The following is a 20239-nucleotide window of genomic DNA, read 5'->3' as shown; positions in this document are numbered from 1 at the left end:
AGAAATGCATTGAAAAGTAATTTACACAAGTGCCCTTGAGATATTTGTCATGAGACAGCCATTAGACAGCTTAGCAATTCCATTGCTAAAGATTCCATAGGACGCGTCAATCTCAAAAAGTAAAGTTGTTTGCTTCCCAAGCTGACGTATGTGAATTTCCTTTTTTCTTTTGCATTTAATTTTACTGTGCCCATGTTCGGCAATCATTTCTTGGGCAGGACTTTTTTCAATGGTGAATTTTTGGAGAGTGTGTGGTTAAAAATAGGGAATAATTTTGGGTTTTATTATGAGAATATATAGTTAAAAATGAGTATAAATTTTTTTTTTTTTTTTAAAGAATGATTATCAAATAAGAGTTATATTTTCTATAAATTTTTCTTTAAAAAATAAAAAAGCTCGTGAAGCAATGCAGCTGGACTCGACAATGTAGCCCAACTTCGTACTGGGCCAAGTTCATCCTGGTCGGCACCCAATGGGACTACTTACATCGATCCACTAGCATCCTTATCCTTATCCTTATCCTCATCTTTATTTTTATATTAACAGCCTGTTTGGGAGTAATTTTTTGTCTTTATTTTATTATTCCAGTTGTCATATTTGACTTCTTCTCTCACAGGTGGACCCCGCTTTTCTCCTAACTATCAAAAAATCAATTCTCAAAATTACTCCCAAACAGGCTCTAATAATTCAGCCCCAGTTTAGCCCCCAATAAATTACATTCTATTATATTCTTTTTTTTTCTTTCTTATTTTCAACCACACAATCTTCCATAAAATAATATTACACGTAAATCGAAATTTTTTTTTTCTTTTTCAACTACTTATTTTTTCAACAAAACACTACTTCTCTCATTTTCATTACTAAAATGGGGCCAAACGTGGCTTAGTAAGAGAAAGAAAGCTACATGTAATAATTGACCCATTCAAAAGCAATATGAAAAAAATAATAATATCGCGTCGACACGCGTGAGAGTATTCTTCCTGGAAAAAACCAAAGTGCAATTGTCGTTACGTGAATATAAGAATATGGAATAATTCTTATCGTACCCCACTACCTCAATTATTTGTTGCTTTCTCTCTTTTTCTTTTTCTTTTACACGCAAAGGTATTTGAATAATGTTAATTATATATAGGAAGTTACGTAATGATTTATAGCCTTTGTTTGAGTCCTATTTTGGAGAAAAATGAATTTTAAAATAGTGTATTGATGGAAAATGTGTGATTATAAAATAAAAAAAAATTTGATTTATGCGTAATATTATTTTATTAAAAAATGTGTGGTTGAAATTATATCAAAACATTATTTGAAAAAGTATTTTCGTGGAAATAATGGGGATCAAACAGGGGCATGTACGTCAAAAAGAGAATGCCGACATTTTATTTTTTATTTGATTGAACAAATTTTAACATAATCATATTTTACTATATCATATGTATATAAATCATTATGCGAACAAATTATGTACATGTAGTACAACAGTTGTTGGTTCGAAAAAAATCATTTACCCCTCGTTTGGACTTCATTTTCCAAAAAGTACAATTTTTTTTTTAAATATCATTTTTAATTGTACATCTTTCATAAAATGATATTTTACAGTTAAAATTAAAAATTCTATAAATACACGTGTAAAATTATTTTAGAAAGAACAATAATTTTAGAGCACGATATATTTTTTTTTTTTTTTTTTAGTTTTTTTTTTTTTTTTTTTAAATTTCGTCTTGAAGTCGTAACTGCAAGATCTCTTGTAAATTCATGAGCTTATTTGAACAAATAAATCTCAATCTTGTTTGTAATTGACTTATTAGGAGAAATGTGATAAAAATGAATTCCTTTTTTGCTCCATTTTAATTTAATACATTTTTCTCTTTCTTTATTTTCAATCGTATATTTTTTAATAAAATAATATTGTATATAAATCCAAAATTTTTCTTACTTTTATATTCTTTAAAAAATTACTATATCAAAATATATTTTTTCTAAAATTTCATTAAAAAGTAGCTCAAACAAGGGCTAAAGAAATTTATTTTTTTAAACAAATTATAGCATTATTATTATTATAATATGTCAAATCTCATTTAATTTTCTAACCAATAAAACTTATCAACTAAAAGTCAAAAAATAATGTTATTTATAGTCGCTCACTATAACATTCGCCGTATATAATATACGTATAATAAATAATTATTCGATAAATGAGTCAATAAAAAATTATCAAATATCAAATGAGTGAATAGTAATAATATTGCTCAAAGTCAAAAGTAGGTGGGTTGTTAAAATCGTGCAGGCCCATTAACACGTAATTGTCGGCAACCCCGAAACTTCCGCTGTCCACTACCTTTAAATTAATGTAAAATTAGCATTTATTTTATTTTTAGTCACCTGACTTTCACGAAAATATCAATTGGATCATCCATCTTCAATTTATCAACAATCAAATCACCAATGTCATTTTATTTGTAAATTCAGTCACTCTGTTAGACCCAATACGTGAAATTAATTTCTAATTCATATGGTGACGAGCTAGGAGAAGTTGATGTTGTGAAATATTAGGCAAAACTATTTTATTCAAATATCACTCCGAATCATGTTTGCAAACGCTTGATTTATATTTCAAAGTGGAAGAAATTTGTTTGTTGTATCTAATGATGCTAGCTCAATTAGAAGAATGGATCTAGTGGTATTTGATTTTTTTTTTAATTTTAGAAGTAAATGCACTTAGCCTGTGTTTGCTGCACATTTTTTCAAAATGAAAATGAATTTTCCAACCTTTGTGCTTACTTTTCTAAACTAAAGGTGAGATGCAAGTCAAAAAAATCATATTAGGTGGTTCCAAAAACGGCTTTATTTATTCTGAAAGTAGAGAAAAATGGGAAACAAACAAGGGCTTAATTTTAAATTTTAACACTCACGTTATAGAAACATCTCTTTCCAACACTAAGCGTTGAAACATTAAAACGAGCAATAGCACCAACCATCACTACCATAGGCTATGATGGTAAACAACCAACAACAAAATAAAATAAAATTAGACGAGGCTAATTCATTAATTTCAATTACGAGCTCAAGTGGAGTGACTAAGATTCTAACTAAAGATGGATGTCTTAATTGAGATTGTCATGATAGTTCGTGGACCAAAAATAAAATTAATCCATTTATTGGGGCAGAAAATTTTCAGTGCTTGAGAAGGACAAACCCTAAATAATCAAGCAATCAATCCTTTGGATATTCTACTATTTATTTGTGTTTGCAGACATCTGGAAACTACTTGGAAACTACCTCTGCCTTGGTCATTTTGTCATTCCTATCTTTATCTCTCTATTGGCATCTAGCTTTTTCTCATTGTATCCTCCTTGCTAACCATCCTCTCCTCTTCTCTAGATTTTTGCGTAATTTTTGCTGTTTTTTTTAGGTAATTTCTCCTTGGATACATCGAATTATCAGCAGCTATATTTGTTTTGTTATGGGTCTTAATTGCTGACTGCGCTAATCTGCGATTTTCATTTTGTATTCTTCTTGTTCTAGATTTATAAATTCATGAAGGAAACTTTACGATATTTTAATTTTCTTACTTTTTTTTGGTTACTCTGAGACAGATATTAAAGATCCACTATTTTGGATAAACTATATTAACGATGTTTAGAATTTTTATGGTGTCTATTTTTTAGGGGGAAATGAGTTATTGCTGTTGGTGGCTACGTTTTGTACTTTGTTTAAAACTGAATCGTATATTCACGGCATATTCTAGTTTAATCTTTGAATTTTTCCTTGGTTTCCCTTGTGTTTAAACTTGATTAATTTTGAGTGTTGAAGTTGATTTTTTTTTAGATGTTCATAATGATGGAGATATTTGATTTACGGTTTCTTGTTCTATTTCTTTATTTTAATTAAAATAGCTAATCTTCGTTGCAGTGTTACTCTGTTTGGACTCATGCCAATTCCGGGAAACGAAGAGGTTTTCATCTGATTTTAGATCACTTTAATTTAATGATATATTTTATTTAAATTCTTTTGTTAATTCATTTTCATTTTCATTTTCAGCCTGTGGTACTTCCACAGCAGCATCTGCAGCAGCAGCAGTCTAGTAATTCTTCTGCAGCTATTCCCATTAAAAAGAGGAAATTTCCAATAATTCGGTCTCCTTCTCCGTCCCCTGAAGAACGACCGTCTGCATCCGAGGACAATGATTCAAAAAATAGAGAAGACTTTAAAAGCTCAGATAAAGTGTCATCTTTGGATGCTGCTATTGATATGGGTTCATCTGGTAATTCTGATATGAGCAAGAAATCTGTTTTAACTGCTAATGATGTAAGTCCTGGTAAATCTGAGATGACCAAGAATTCCGTTTTAGCTGCTATTGATAAAGATTCTAATATGAGCAAGAATTCTGTTTTAGTAGCTAAGAAAGAAAAAGGTACTGATACAAACGTCCACTTGTTGCAAACCAATTTGGACATTTCTGCATCCAAGCCTCAAGAGACTAAACGTTGTGATAGTTTAGGTTTTACGGATGGGGTAGTGAATAAAGTGAATTTCCTTTTAAATGAGAAATCTGCAGGATCAGGAGTTCCGGGACACAATATGGGTGCTGTTGTAGTGAATGTGAAGAAGGAAACTGACAGCCCACAAGTTGAAGGTGAAGGTAATTGTAAAGCTAATCTTTCTACTGGTTCGGGAAATGTTGAATTTTTATTGGAACCTAAGGAACCACACGTTCCTTCTTTGGGACCCAAAAAGAGTGAAACGAATCACCAAAAATCTGATAAGTTAGATTCTTTGTTGTTGAATTTGTCTCTATACAGAGATGCGCTCGTTACCCGTGAAATTAGTGATGATGGCTTAAATAATGTTAGCAGTCATGGATATGCTAATAATCGGTCAAACTGGGATCTAAATACTCCGATGGATGCGTGGGAGCCTTCTGTCAAAAACAATGCACTTCTTCGCAATACTAAAGGTATCAGCAAGTCCAATATTTCATCTGTACAGCCTAGGCATGAGTATAAGCCTGAGGATTCGCTTTGTCTTAGTCTTGGTATACCATACAGGGAGTTGAACTCCAATAGGGATCACTCTTCTTTATCAGATAAAGTTGACACTGTCAGGGTTGACTCAAACTCAAAGTTGCAAACAGGGAAGCTATCAACAATGAACGTGAATTCTGCTAGTAGTAGATCTGTGAAATTGGAAACTGTTGATGAGAATCTGGAATATAATTGCACCGGTGGTACTAGCAGTACAATGGCATTGTCGAGGCCTAGTTTGATGAAAAGTGAACTTATTGAGAGTTGCAGCTTATCAGTAAACAAGGGAAGTCGCACTAAGCGACTAACAGCGGAGGAAAGACCCGCATAGAAGATAAGCGTATACCTTTTACATAGCATCTGGTAAGGACGTTATGTACCACTACTATCATACGAGACCTCTCCAGAGGAAATAAAATATTAGAGAAATATGCCAACCAGATCAAAACCAAAGTAAAGCGCAGCACAGAAACAAGCAAGTAATCCCTTACCTAGTCAACTGGTCAATCTGTCTACGATTGCCGGGTTATTAGGTAACAAGCAAGGAACACTCTTTCTTAAAATCAAAATCAAGTGCAATCAATAAATAAGAGGAGTTTTGTTCTTTTTAAAACTTCAACAGCGGCTTCTATAAAGCGGTTTAACCTTCCTTAGCGGCCTAATCTTTCTTTCTGAATCTATGAGTTTTTCGACCCGATCTAGAGAGAGAAAAGATTGAGGATTCGGTTTCTTTCATAAGGTGGGCAGGGCTATTCTTTGCTCCTGTCGAACCTGTACTGTCTATTCTGCTCTTTATGGAAGAGCCAACTCCACGTGATAAGGCTTCTGCTAGAGGATATGAGGCTTTCGTTCGATACAAAAGATTCATCAACAAGGGGGATAGGTATAGGTAGGGACCTGACCCGACAAAAAAAGGTCTTTTCATTAAGATAAAGAGGTATCTGGCGAAAGCAAACTGAGATCTTGTAGGAAGTGCTATACTTTCTCATTCTAAAATCAGGATATTTTGAATAACTCTTAATCTTAACCCAACCACCCTTGAGTGCAAGAAAGAGCTTTCGTCAGCAAGTCTACAAGCCACTGAAGTGAGGTTTTGGTCTGCCTTCCCTTGATGTAGTTCACGCAACACACTCCAAAGTCACAGTGAAATCAAGAGTAAGAGGTACTCCTTCGGCTCACTATGGAAATCTAAATCACCCCCTCTCTCGGAGTTGTATACAAAGATTTTGACCTCAAGCTATAGCTTTAGAAGAGTAGTCACACCGATTGATGCTACGCATTTTCGCACTCGCTCCTAGCTTTTGGTCTTGATCACTTTAACGACAATCTTTCTGGAGCTAAATGCAGAGACAGAGAGAAAGAATTTGATTGTACACACGGGAATGATTAACTGTGAATCCCTATAGATATAGAGGAAATTCCAACTATGGTTAAAAGGCTTTCGCTTCGGGAAGTTTGAAAGAGAAGAAAACTCATCCGATTTCGAACATTACTTACGACATACATTTGAAGATCCCGAACGTGTAATAAAGGAGGTTGCTTGCTCTCAGTCTCTACCTCTTCTTTTTTACCTAATTTCAAAATCTTTTATGCTTGGCCATACCAACATGGTAATGTAAATTCTCTCCCTTTGAAGTGCATTTATCAGATCAACTCCTCGAGTCACTAGAAAGAGGGTGAAAGGCCCACTACTTCTTCATTCATGGCCTATTTTTCAATTGATCTCCCTTTCATATTCATTTGACCTGAGGCAAAAGAGAAGTCATACTAAGAAAGGTTCTTTCATGCAATGCAAAACGGGCGGGCCTACTATGATGGATTCCTCCAACTCAATGAATGAAGGGAGGAGTATGAGAAATTTGAATCTTCATAGAGCTACTTGCTCTGTAGTGTTGTCACACAAGATAAGCACGTCGCCTGCCTGCTGGCCAGGCGAATCGAAGTTCTCTTCCGGTCAACTGTCTACCCAGTCAGGTGCAAAAAAACACAGTAGAATCACGTAACGCACGCTGCTGGTGTGCTTCCTGCTCGCAAGAAAAGAAGAGTGGGTAACGGAGCAGCTTCCCTCTCGCTCAGTCCAGTCCAAAAATCCTCTTCGTGATTTCCAAAAAGTGACAAAGAAACAATAGTAGAAAGGAGTGTAGGATTAGTATGGGTCGCGCGCGAGCTGCCCCAGCTCCCAACTCATTTGGAGAATGAAATGGGCCCCTGTGTTGCTGATCTACTAATTAATTCAAGATCTGGGTGATTAACCCCATTTAACTAGTGCCGAAATCGGTCGGGAATCCAAAATGACAGCACAACACAAGCTGCCATAGCTCCTGAGGCTTTGCTTTGTCGCAGATCCACTCTGATTTTGTTCCGAACCTCCCATTGACCCATCCTCTTTGATTCTGATTGTGGGGCATTCAATTCCACTTGATGTAGACCAGAAAAAAGAGGGGAATAGCGGGCCAGTCCCGATTCTCTCTACCTCACCATTCAGTATGAATGGAGTACGGGGGGTCCTTAGCTGCTCTTCCTCCCCCCGAGGAGGACTCAGGGAGAAAGCGTTCAGAGGAGCTCCTCGAGCCGACAATTCCATCCTATGGAATGGAGTCAGGTTCGTTCCTTCAGACAGCCCTTGCTCGCACATTCTTGAATGTACGAGCGTCGGGCTGTAGTTCCTCTCTATAAAAAAAAGAGATTCTCTTCTAAAAAATCTCTCCTAGCACCCAGAGTTCCGAAAGGGTATTGTACCAGTAGGGAGCCATGTCGAGTATAGTATAGTAGTGAAGGAGGGGTCAGGCACTTTTGGTTCTGTCGGTGCTTGAAACAATTTTATTTTCTCCATATTACTATATCGCTATAGTCAATAATTTTATATGAGGAACTACTGAACTCAATCACTTGCTGCTGTTACTCTTCAATTTTTTGTTGAGGTCTATCCTGTAGAGGTACTCAAATTGGATCAGTGATCGATTTCTAGATTTCATCGTAAACCTAATTGGTTACTTCCAATTACGTAAATCAATAATTCAAACTACACTCAAAGGTAGGGCATTTCCCATTTTTATAAGAACTTCTGTACCAGAAACAATGGTATCTCCAATTATACCCCCTCTCCCGTGTTTCCTTGTTTGAGACTCTTTTTATTAGCCTAGTCATGAACCACCTGGTTGGAGCCGTGAAACTTAAGCCTTTGGAAGGAGCTTAAGGCTAATCAAATTCTTGTTCATTAGCACTTCTTTACCAAGGACGTTAATATATCTTCAAAACCACATGAGATAGGCACATACATCTTTTGCCGTTGCGTCGAGTCAAAGGTTGTTTCTTACGTACGTAATGAAAGGGCACGTCAGGCACTACTTTTAGCCAACGAGCTACGTCATGCTATTTCGACACCAGACACGCCGACTTTTCTAAGCTTGAAGCCCTCTCTTCTCGCTCATTCCCGACTATTGGCAACCTTCACTAGTCCGGTATTATAGCTTTTTTTGAACCAACTTCAATTTCAACCCAAACTCAATCACAAGCTATAAAGGGAAAAAAATCCACTGTGGGGGATGGGCTTTTTTCAAGGATTGCAAGCTCCAATCATAGCTTCTCACACAACTAGAATATGAGAATAGGGCCCTTGGTCGCCACGCCTGCATATGCTGGGCCGGATTAGATTAAGCAGTATAAATGTGACTTTCTTGGCATCGGGGATTGCCATTTACGTTTCACTCCTTTTGGTAAGGCTAGGCTGCGAGTGAAGTAGATGAATGTAGCTAGTATAGTCTATTAGATGATATGAAAGTCTTATAGATTTGAGTATTGTCGAGGGTAAACTAGTATAGTGGGGGCTCTTCTCTTAGGTTTTCGAGTTAGAATCTCAAGTCTCGGTCTCGCCACAACACAAGCTGTGGTATAATATAATCTGTCTATACCTCACTCGGTTCAGGAAGTCTCTCCCATTGACAGCCGAGACTCAATTAAGGGACTTCGGGCCAGAAGAAACTAAGTCTATTAGTTGCTTGCTTTCATTTTGAGTCTTTCCCGCATGCGTGACTACCATTCTCTCTTTTCCATACTGGTAGCTCCCCTGATATTCGTTCTCGCGGTAAAGGATTGTCCTGTAACTATGAGGGGTTTACTTGTCTGTATAAAAATAGAAATTCCTTTTATATATATTTGAACCTCTGTTTATCGATATCTGATTCTTGGGTAGGAGGCAGGAGCGAAGGAGCTAATGAGTTCTGAGTCTCGAGTTCTTTATTATCTCTCTTTGTCCTTTCGATACTTAGAGAGCGGAATAGCAATCAAAGTCACCGTCAATAGGCTCTCCAACTCTTTCGTACCGTTCGCAACCTCGTTGGCTTTGATTCGTCTAAGTCTCAACTCTCTTCCCTTCGCGTACTCCTATGTGCTTTTCCCATTCCCTCGCTCTACTAATTGGTATGATGACCAGTAAGAGGAAGAGTCATCTTAGTCAGAGCACCCTAAACTGGCGGTATCCCAAATACAAATAAAAAAACTACGTATGATATGGTCCATTGAAAGCCCCCTTTTCTTTTTGTTTTTAAATGGAGTTCAAACAAGAGCTATATATAGATGTATCATGTCAACTATTGAACATGGAAAGATGATAGCATTGTAAACATATCTCTTGTTTGGAGGAGATTAAATCGTCAACCCGTTTGAGAGTGATTTTTTCTTCAAAAAATTGATTTTTTGATCGTTTTTTCACTATTCCAACCGTCATATTTGACTTATTCTCTCACAGGTGGACCCCACTTTTCGCCTAACAGTTAAAAAATCAATTCTCAAAAGCACTCCTAAACAGGCTCCATATTTTCAGTATATTTTGATTAAAGTTGATAAAAATATGTGATTGAAAAGTTGTGGATTTCTAATTAAAATTAATTGTTGATATTGACTTCATTGGATAATGGCATAATTTCAAAGGAACTACAAGTTTTTTGGACAAAAAATTTGGTCCAAGTGAGCGTCAATTGGAGAAGAAATGTGGTGTGGGTACGGATGGCAATAGAGTAGGGTTGGTGGGAAGGGAATTAAAATGGTTTTTTGGAAGGAAAGACGGAATAAAAATATCTTTATTTTATCTTTTCGTTGAATTAATTATTTGTTTTTAAATATGATCAAAAAATATAAAAATGAGAAATAAATTAAAGGAAAATGCTGAAGAACTCGAGATTAAATTTTGTTCCAGGGGCAGAGGCGGCAGAGGCTCTGTCCCCAATTTTGATGGCGGCCCTCCCAAGTGCAGAAGATCAACGACCGAGGTGAAAACACCTCGGCCCTGGATTGGAGCCCGGGATTTAAACTCGGACTCTGTAGCACGATTGTAAATTAAAACAATTGGAGTTGGATAAGCGAGGGCAAATTGGTTGGAAATTTTTGCCATCCCTTGTCAGGGTGGGTTAGAAGGAAGCGAGGGCATAACTTAATTTAAAGAGATTTGGTTTATAGAACACTTTAAAATTTGACCTTTTTAAAAAATAAAATTGCTCCACCAAATTGACCATTTTTAACTTCATAAAATTGGTTGGAAAAAAAATAAAAAATAAAATTTAATACACTCCAATCTAGTCCAACTTCAAAATTTGCTTAGTTCTCTCACACAGTTAGTGCTTGCTTGTTATATATTAAGTACCCGTTTGGCCCCCATTCTGTCAAAATGAAAATGAGTAGAATAGTATTTTTTTTTTAAAATGAGTGGTTGGAAAAGAAGGAAAAATTTTCGATTTACGTGTAATATTATTCTATGAAAGATTGTGTGGTTGAAAATAAGAGAGAAAAATGAAATGTAATGGAATGAAAATTAATAGAGAGCAAATGGAACCTAAAAGTCAATTAAAATCAATTTTTTGACCGTTATTTTATTATTTCATCCGTTATTTTTGAATTTTTTTTCTCACAGGTAGGACTCATTTTATCTTTTAAAAAATCAATTATTAAAATTCCTACCAAATAAGCTCTTAAACTTTATAGGCGGTAAAAGGCAGAAATGCATTGAAAAGTAATTTACACAAGTGCCCTTGAGATATTTGTCATGAGACAGCCATTAGACAGCTTAGCCATTCCATTGCTAAGGATTCCATAGGACGCGTCAATATCAAAAAGTAAAGTTGTATGCTTTACAAGCTGACGTACATGAATTTCCTTTTTTCTTTTGCATTTAATTTTACCGTGCCCATGTTCGACAATCATTTTTTGTGCTGGATTTTTTTCAATAGTGAATTTTTGGAGGGTCTGTGGTTAAAAATAGGGAAAAAATTTGGATTTTATTATGAGACTATGTAGTTAAAAATGAGTATAAGAATTTTTTTTTTTTTTAAAAGAATGATTATCAAATAAGAGTTATATTTTCTATAAATTTTTCTTTAAAAAATAAAAAAGCTCGTGAAGCAATGCAGCTGGACTCGACAATGTAGCCCAACTTCGTACTGGGCCAAGTTCATCCTGGTCGGCACCCAATGGGACTACTTACATCGATCCACTAGCATCCTTGTCCTTATCCTTATCCTCATCTTTATTTTTATATTAACAGCCTGTTTGGGAGTAATTTTTTGTCTTTATTTTATTATTCCAGTTGTCATATTTGACTTCTTCTCTCACAGGTGGACCCCGCTTTTCTCCTAACTATCAAAAAATCAATTCTCAAAATTACTCCCAAACAGGCTCTAATAATTCAGCCCCAGTTTAGCCCCCAATAAATTACATTCTATTATATTCTTTTTTTTTCTTTCTTATTTTCAACCACACAATCTTCCATAAAATAATATTACACGTAAATCGAAATTTTTTTTTTCTTTTTCAACTACTTATTTTTTCAACAAAACACTATTTCTCTCATTTTCATTACTAAAATGGGGCCAAACGTGGCTTAGTAAGAGAAAGAAAGCTACATGTAATAATTGACCCATTCAAAAGCAATATGAAAAAAATAATAATATCGCGTCGACACGCGTGAGAGTATTCTTCCTGGAAAAAACCAAAGTGCAATTGTCGTTACGTGAATATAAGAATATGGAATAATTCTTATCGTACCCCACTACCTCAATTATTTGTTGCTTTCTCTCTTTTTCTTTTTCTTTTACACGCAAAGGTATTTGAATAATGTTAATTATATATAGGAAGTTACGTAATGATTTATAGCCTTTGTTTGAGTCCTATTTTGGAGAAAAATGAATTTTAAAATAGTGTATTGATGGAAAATGTGTGATTATAAAATAAAAAAAAATTTGATTTATGCGTAATATTATTTTATTAAAAAATGTGTGGTTGAAATTATATCAAAACATTATTTGAAAAAGTATTTTCGTGGAAATAATGGGGATCAAACAGGGGCATGTACGTCAAAAAGAGAATGCCGACATTTTATTTTTTATTTGATTGAACAAATTTTAACATAATCATATTTTACTATATCATATGTATATAAATCATTATGCGAACAAATTATGTACATGTAGTACAACAGTTGTTGGTTCGAAAAAAATCATTTACCCCTCGTTTGGACTTCATTTTCCAAAAAGTACAATTTTTTTTTTAAATATCATTTTTAATTGTACATCTTTCATAAAATGATATTTTACAGTTAAAATTAAAAATTCTATAAATACACGTGTAAAATTATTTTAGAAAGAACAATAATTTTAGAGCACGATATATTTTTCTTCTTTATTCTTAGTTTTTTTATGATTGAAATTTTTTTTTTTTTTTTTTTTTTTTTTTTTTTTTTTTTTTTTTTTTTTTTTTTTTTTTTTTTTTTTTTAAATTTCGTCTTGAAGTCGTAACTGCAAGATCTCTTGTAAATTCATGAGCTTATTTGAACAAATAAATCTCAATCTTGTTTGTAATTGACTTATTAGGAGAAATGTGATAAAAATGAATTCCTTTTTTGCTCCATTTTAATTTAATACATTTTTCTCTTTCTTTATTTTCAATCGTATATTTTTTAATAAAATAATATTGTATATAAATCCAAAATTTTTCTTACTTTTATATTCTTTAAAAAATTACTATATCAAAATATATTTTTTCTAAAATTTCATTAAAAAGTAGCTCAAACAAGGGCTAAAGAAATTTATTTTTTTAAACAAATTATAGCATTATTATTATTATAATATGTCAAATCTCATTTAATTTTCTAACCAATAAAACTTATCAACTAAAAGTCAAAAAATAATGTTATTTATAGTCGCTCACTATAACATTCGCCGTATATAATATACGTATAATAAATAATTATTCGATAAATGAGTCAATAAAAAATTATCAAATATCAAATGAGTGAATAGTAATAATATTGCTCAAAGTCAAAAGTAGGTGGGTTGTTAAAATCGTGCAGGCCCATTAACACGTAATTGTCGGCAACCCCGAAACTTCCGCTGTCCACTACCTTTAAATTAATGTAAAATTAGCATTTATTTTATTTTTAGTCACCTGACTTTCACGAAAATATCAATTGGATCATCCATCTTCAATTTATCAACAATCAAATCACCAATGTCATTTTATTTGTAAATTCAGTCACTCTGTTAGACCCAATACGTGAAATTAATTTCTAATTCATATGGTGACGAGCTAGGAGAAGTTGATGTTGTGAAATATTAGGCAAAACTATTTTATTCAAATATCACTCCGAATCATGTTTGCAAACGCTTGATTTATATTTCAAAGTGGAAGAAATTTGTTTGTTGTATCTAATGATGCTAGCTCAATTAGAAGAATGGATCTAGTGGTATTTGATTTTTTTTTTAATTTTAGAAGTAAATGCACTTAGCCTGTGTTTGCTGCACATTTTTTCAAAATGAAAATGAATTTTCCAACCTTTGTGCTTACTTTTCTAAACTAAAGGTGAGATGCAAGTCAAAAAAATCATATTAGGTGGTTCCAAAAACGGCTTTATTTATTCTGAAAGTAGAGAAAAATGGGAAACAAACAAGGGCTTAATTTTAAATTTTAACACTCACGTTATAGAAACATCTCTTTCCAACACTAAGCGTTGAAACATTAAAACGAGCAATAGCACCAACCATCACTACCATAGGCTATGATGGTAAACAACCAACAACAAAATAAAATAAAATTAGACGAGGCTAATTCATTAATTTCAATTACGAGCTCAAGTGGAGTGACTAAGATTCTAACTAAAGATGGATGTCTTAATTGAGATTGTCATGATAGTTCGTGGACCAAAAATAAAATTAATCCATTTATTGGGGCAGAAAATTTTCAGTGCTTGAGAAGGACAAACCCTAAATAATCAAGCAATCAATCCTTTGGATATTCTACTATTTATTTGTGTTTGCAGACATCTGGAAACTACTTGGAAACTACCTCTGCCTTGGTCATTTTGTCATTCCTATCTTTATCTCTCTATTGGCATCTAGCTTTTTCTCATTGTATCCTCCTTGCTAACCATCCTCTCCTCTTCTCTAGATTTTTGCGTAATTTTTGCTGTTTTTTTTAGGTAATTTCTCCTTGGATACATCGAATTATCAGCAGCTATATTTGTTTTGTTATGGGTCTTAATTGCTGACTGCGCTAATCTGCGATTTTCATTTTGTATTCTTCTTGTTCTAGATTTATAAATTCATGAAGGAAACTTTACGATATTTTAATTTTCTTACTTTTTTTTGGTTACTCTGAGACAGATATTAAAGATCCACTATTTTGGATAAACTATATTAACGATGTTTAGAATTTTTATGGTGTCTATTTTTTAGGGGGAAATGAGTTATTGCTGTTGGTGGCTACGTTTTGTACTTTGTTTAAAACTGAATCGTATATTCACGGCATATTCTAGTTTAATCTTTGAATTTTTCCTTGGTTTCCCTTGTGTTTAAACTTGATTAATTTTGAGTGTTGAAGTTGATTTTTTTTTAGATGTTCATAATGATGGAGATATTTGATTTACGGTTTCTTGTTCTATTTCTTTATTTTAATTAAAATAGCTAATCTTCGTTGCAGTGTTACTCTGTTTGGACTCATGCCAATTCCGGGAAACGAAGAGGTTTTCATCTGATTTTAGATCACTTTAATTTAATGATATATTTTATTTAAATTCTTTTGTTAATTCATTTTCATTTTCATTTTCAGCCTGTGGTACTTCCACAGCAGCATCTGCAGCAGCAGCAGTCTAGTAATTCTTCTGCAGCTATTCCCATTAAAAAGAGGAAATTTCCAATAATTCGGTCTCCTTCTCCGTCCCCTGAAGAACGACCGTCTGCATCCGAGGACAATGATTCAAAAAATAGAGAAGACTTTAAAAGCTCAGATAAAGTGTCATCTTTGGATGCTGCTATTGATATGGGTTCATCTGGTAATTCTGATATGAGCAAGAAATCTGTTTTAACTGCTAATGATGTAAGTCCTGGTAAATCTGAGATGACCAAGAATTCCGTTTTAGCTGCTATTGATAAAGATTCTAATATGAGCAAGAATTCTGTTTTAGTAGCTAAGAAAGAAAAAGGTACTGATACAAACGTCCACTTGTTGCAAACCAATTTGGACATTTCTGCATCCAAGCCTCAAGAGACTAAACGTTGTGATAGTTTAGGTTTTACGGATGGGGTAGTGAATAAAGTGAATTTCCTTTTAAATGAGAAATCTGCAGGATCAGGAGTTCCGGGACACAATATGGGTGCTGTTGTAGTGAATGTGAAGAAGGAAACTGACAGCCCACAAGTTGAAGGTGAAGGTAATTGTAAAGCTAATCTTTCTACTGGTTCGGGAAATGTTGAATTTTTATTGGAACCTAAGGAACCACACGTTCCTTCTTTGGGACCCAAAAAGAGTGAAACGAATCACCAAAAATCTGATAAGTTAGATTCTTTGTTGTTGAATTTGTCTCTATACAGAGATGCGCTCGTTACCCGTGAAATTAGTGATGATGGCTTAAATAATGTTAGCAGTCATGGATATGCTAATAATCGGTCAAACTGGGATCTAAATACTCCGATGGATGCGTGGGAGCCTTCTGTCAAAAACAATGCACTTCTTCGCAATACTAAAGGTATCAGCAAGTCCAATATTTCATCTGTACAGCCTAGGCATGAGTATAAGCCTGAGGATTCGCTTTGTCTTAGTCTTGGTATACCATACAGGGAGTTGAACTCCAATAGGGATCACTCTTCTTTATCAGATAAAGTTGACACTGTCAGGGTTGACTCAAACTCAAAGTTGCAAACAGGGAAGCTATCAACAATGAACGTGAATTCTGCTAGTAGTAGATCTGTGAAATTGGAAACTGTTGATGAGAATCTGGAATATAATTGCACCGGTGGTACTAGCAGTACAATGGAATTGTCGAGGCCTAGTTTGATGAAAAGTGAACTTATTGAGAGTTGCAGCTCAGAAACAGCAGTACCGTCATCTAGTTACTCGCACAAAGTAGTTGACACTGGACCAATAAAATCTGAACTGTTTCAGGAGTGTAACAAGGCAACAAGCAAACCTGCAGATTCTATTCTACCTCAATCTTCTGAAAAGGTTATGCAGCATCAAGAGAGCTGTGCATCTTCATCTGTTCCATCTATGCCTTTGACCCCTCTCAACTCGTGTCCCTCCAGGTTGCCAACCTTTTCAGAGTCAACAACAAGTGAGGATTTATCATATCAATCTGAACATTCTTTCCATACTAAAAACTTTTGTAACAGAGAGGATATACCAGATCAGCCAATTGATGCTGTGGTCCCTAAACCTGTAAGCCAGAAAGGCAAAGAAATAAGCGTGCACTGTGAGAAGGAAGAGAATTTGATTTCTGAAGATCCTGAAAGGTGCAAACTGAATCAGGTTGATGAGCATCCTAGTGAATTGTGTGGAAACAGTGAGGTATCTGCCATTGATGAGGAAAACATAAACATACCTACCGATATTGCTGGAGCAGATAAGTTTGGATCTAATGGAATTCATGCTTTTACCAATCACCATGGTATTGGAAAAAGACAACGTGACAAAGAAGATGAAGATTATGAAGATGGTGAGGTTCGAGAATCACTAATGCATCCAACGGTAGAAGATCCAAATTTTGACAGAAAGGAAGAAAATGTCAAACTTGTTGAGAGCGATACAAGAAATATGGAGTCTTTTGTTTTTTCGTCTGATAAAAATTGCGACATTCCTGATTTTGATGGAAAAGCCACTGCATTGGATAATCATGAGACGAATAACGACCAAATTAAGGAATGTGTTGATACGGGTCCCAATGAGCCTGGTGGTGAAGCTGGTGCTTTGCAAAAATCATTACTAGATGAAGTTAAAGAAGTTGGACTTGACAAAAAGAGCTCTGATATTGTATCTTCTGAGAAACAACTTAATCTTTCAGGAGGAGAACATGTTGAAGAGGGTGATGGAAAAGAAGTGACTGGTGAAGGGGCAATTAATGAGAGCCATGGGATGGAGGCAACACTAGGTGATGAGGCCACTGATGAGAGAATTAAAGAAATCTCTCTGGGAGAGAATGGTTCAACTCTGCCCAAGGCTGAAGCATCTGTAGATAATAATAGTAATAATAACAATGCTGCTAATTCGTCCAACAATGCAAGCAACAAGAGCCGCATCATAAATTTACCTCGTACTTCCATTGCTGCAGCCCCTTGTAAAACATTGTCTATTCCAGGTAGGTTGACTTCAAGAAGTGGAAAAGAAAGATGCTCTGATCTGGAGGGGGAGATACAACGTGGGAATAGGTATAATCTTGTGACCAGGCACTTGATTGGTTTCTTCATCTTTTAATAATTTTTACTTATATTATCTTCTCTATTTTCCTTTTTACAGAGATGAAATTTATACTGATGGTCCAAAAAAATTTGTGAAAGATTGGAGTCATCACGAGTCATTTAGAAATTCAAGATCGAGTTTCATAGCTCGAAGAGGAAGGCTATCTGGCAGGTTTGACCGGTTACACAATGATTGGGACTCCAACCGTGAGTTTGCATCAGAAAGTTACAACATCAAAACTGATTATCAGGATTCTAGACGTAAGCATACTTCTTCTATAGCTGACATTGAACTTGATTATAATGGCTATGGTATTGCACCGGATAATTCTGCTTTGAGTGGTGGTAGAAGGAAGGCCTTGAATGATGAGATGCGTTCATTGCGCCATCCATCTGCTAGGAGAATCTCTCCCAGAGGTAGAGGTGGTCATACGATGAGAGGCATTCCAATGCTTCGTAGAATTCCTAGAAATGTTAGTCCAAGTAGATTCACTGACGAAGATGGTTCTGAGATGGTTGGATTTCATCATAATGAAAAGTATATTCGGGAATTATCAGATGATATTATAGATCCTGTATTTACTCATCCACAAACCATGTATGATGAACTGGATGATCAGCTTGTGCGAGGGAACAGGAACTTCTCTACTTTGCAGAGAAAGGACTACTCTCGGGTCCGCTCGAAATCTCCTATTAGATCCCGAACACGGTCACCTGGTCCATGGTCATCTACTTGGAGGAGATCACCCAATCGGCATCCACAATTACCCCAGCATAGATCTCCAACTATGTATAGGATGGGGAGGATGAGGACTCCTGATCGTGATTGTTTTCCTGATGAGGTGGTTGGTAGAAGACGTGAATCTCCAACCTTTATGGCTCAGCCTTCTAATGACATAAGGGATGTGGATGCTGGACGGGAACATATTCAACATAGGTCTGGTAATTCAACTCGAAGAACCTCACCTGGACGGGTATTTCCCAGAAGCACTAGGAGAGTAAATGGTTTAGATCCTCGAGAGAGGGCAGATGGGGATGACTATATGAGTGGGACAGTACATTCCAATAGATATCATGATATGAGTGGTGATGAGAGAAGAAAGTTTGATGAGAGACGGGGAATGGCTCGTTCTTTTAGGCCTGCTTATGACAGTGATAATGACAATGTCCGTTTCAATCATGTAAACGATGGCCCCAGGCCTTTTAGGTTCCGTCCTGATGGAGAAATGGATTTCATTGAGAGAAGCACCGTAAGAGAGAGGGAGTTTGATGGGCGCGTTAAGCATCAGCCACTATTTGTATCAGGGCGAATGAGAAATATTCAAGAGCAACAGGACAGGAACCACAGGCCCAGTGGGCAGCAGGTTTGGCATGATCAGGATTTCAATGATGTCCCAAGAGTGAAAAGAAGAAGATTTCAACTCCCATTTAACTGCAGAAAAGAGTAGCTGTTCATTGTAAATGTTATTGCAGTTTCGAGTGAAGGACCACAAATTGTAGTGGTTGATGGAAAGCCCAAAATTGACCATGAAATTTGCGATGTTGCATTGTTTACTCTGTGAAATTAGCAACTGATGCCAGATGCTGAGGTAAGAAATGAGCTTCCAAGTACCCCTACACAACAGTTATGCTAGATATCATGTTTTACTTTTACTATGCTCATAAATAAATCAGGTAAGTTGATGATGTTCCCTCTCGTTGTTTATTCGACCTCAGTAAGGTTTATGCATGCTACATTTACCCAGTTAACGTATAAACGATCCCGGGAATTAAAATATGAAGAGTTGAGGCATCCCATTTCACAGTAAGAATGGAAATGTGGGTGGTCTGCATCTTGTAAAACTTTATTGCGAGTTTTTTTGAAGGAGACTCCAGGATTGAGTTTGCTGGTTAGGGAATGATTGGAAGCATGTTGGTATTGCAGTGTATTGGAGATTGTCACTTGTGTGGTACCAGATTTTGTTAAAACCCGTTATGTGATTTGGGATAATGGGATAATTAGCCAACATGTTTGGTCCTCATTTTTTTTCTCTTAACTTATTTTTAACTACATGTTTCAAGGGATTAACAATTTTTATCAAATTTTTGTCAAAATCTATTATGAGTGTAGTTTTACATAAAAAACTCATTCGGGGGCCACATGTGAAAGTGCAACCACATGCTGCTGGTTATGTTGTTGGTCGAATCATTAAATAATTGTAATTAATATAGTCTAATTATAAACTAATTTATAATCGGAAAAATTGCACTTAAGGTCACCAACTTCATGTCCAATGGCAAGTTGGTCCCAAACTTTAAAAGTTGGTAATTAGGTTCTTGCCATGTCATTATAGCTTGACAATAACCTTCAATGATAGATAACGTACAAATTTGTCGAATTATATTATGGCCCGTGTACGTCCACTTGTAAGAAGGTGTTTCTTTTCTCTCTCTTTATTATTATTATTATTATTTTTTTTCTCCCTTTCTCCCCTTTTCTTTATTTCTCTCTTCTTTCTTCTTTTT

General features: G+C 35.2%; 1 protein-coding gene across 2 annotated transcripts in view; it reads left to right on the top strand.

The window, feature by feature from the left end:
- LOC111403079 overlaps positions 1 to 19608 on the top strand; it is a 26844-nt gene extending 7236 nt beyond the window's left edge. The window contains exons 1-4 of one of the 2 annotated variants that reach the window (XM_023031446.1): positions 14288 to 14483; positions 14983 to 15027; positions 15114 to 17704; positions 17793 to 19608. In XM_023031446.1, the coding sequence (XP_022887214.1) occupies positions 15004 to 15027; positions 15114 to 17704; positions 17793 to 19182 (4005 nt within the window). In that variant the 5' untranslated portion in view covers positions 14288 to 14483; positions 14983 to 15003 and the 3' untranslated portion in view covers positions 19183 to 19608. Of the gene's footprint in view, positions 1 to 14287; positions 14484 to 14982; positions 15028 to 15113; positions 17705 to 17792 lie in introns of those variants that run through there. The other variant, XM_023031445.1, reaches the window with a different exon arrangement.
- Positions 19609 to 20239: the final 631 nt, after the last annotated feature.

This window comes from Olea europaea, chromosome 11 (genome assembly GCF_002742605.1).
Source record: "Olea europaea var. sylvestris chromosome 11, O_europaea_v1, whole genome shotgun sequence".
Lineage (NCBI taxonomy): Eukaryota > Viridiplantae > Streptophyta > Magnoliopsida > Lamiales > Oleaceae > Olea > Olea europaea.
Note: the sequence above shows the minus strand (reverse complement) of the source record. Positions and strands in the feature narration are given on the sequence as shown.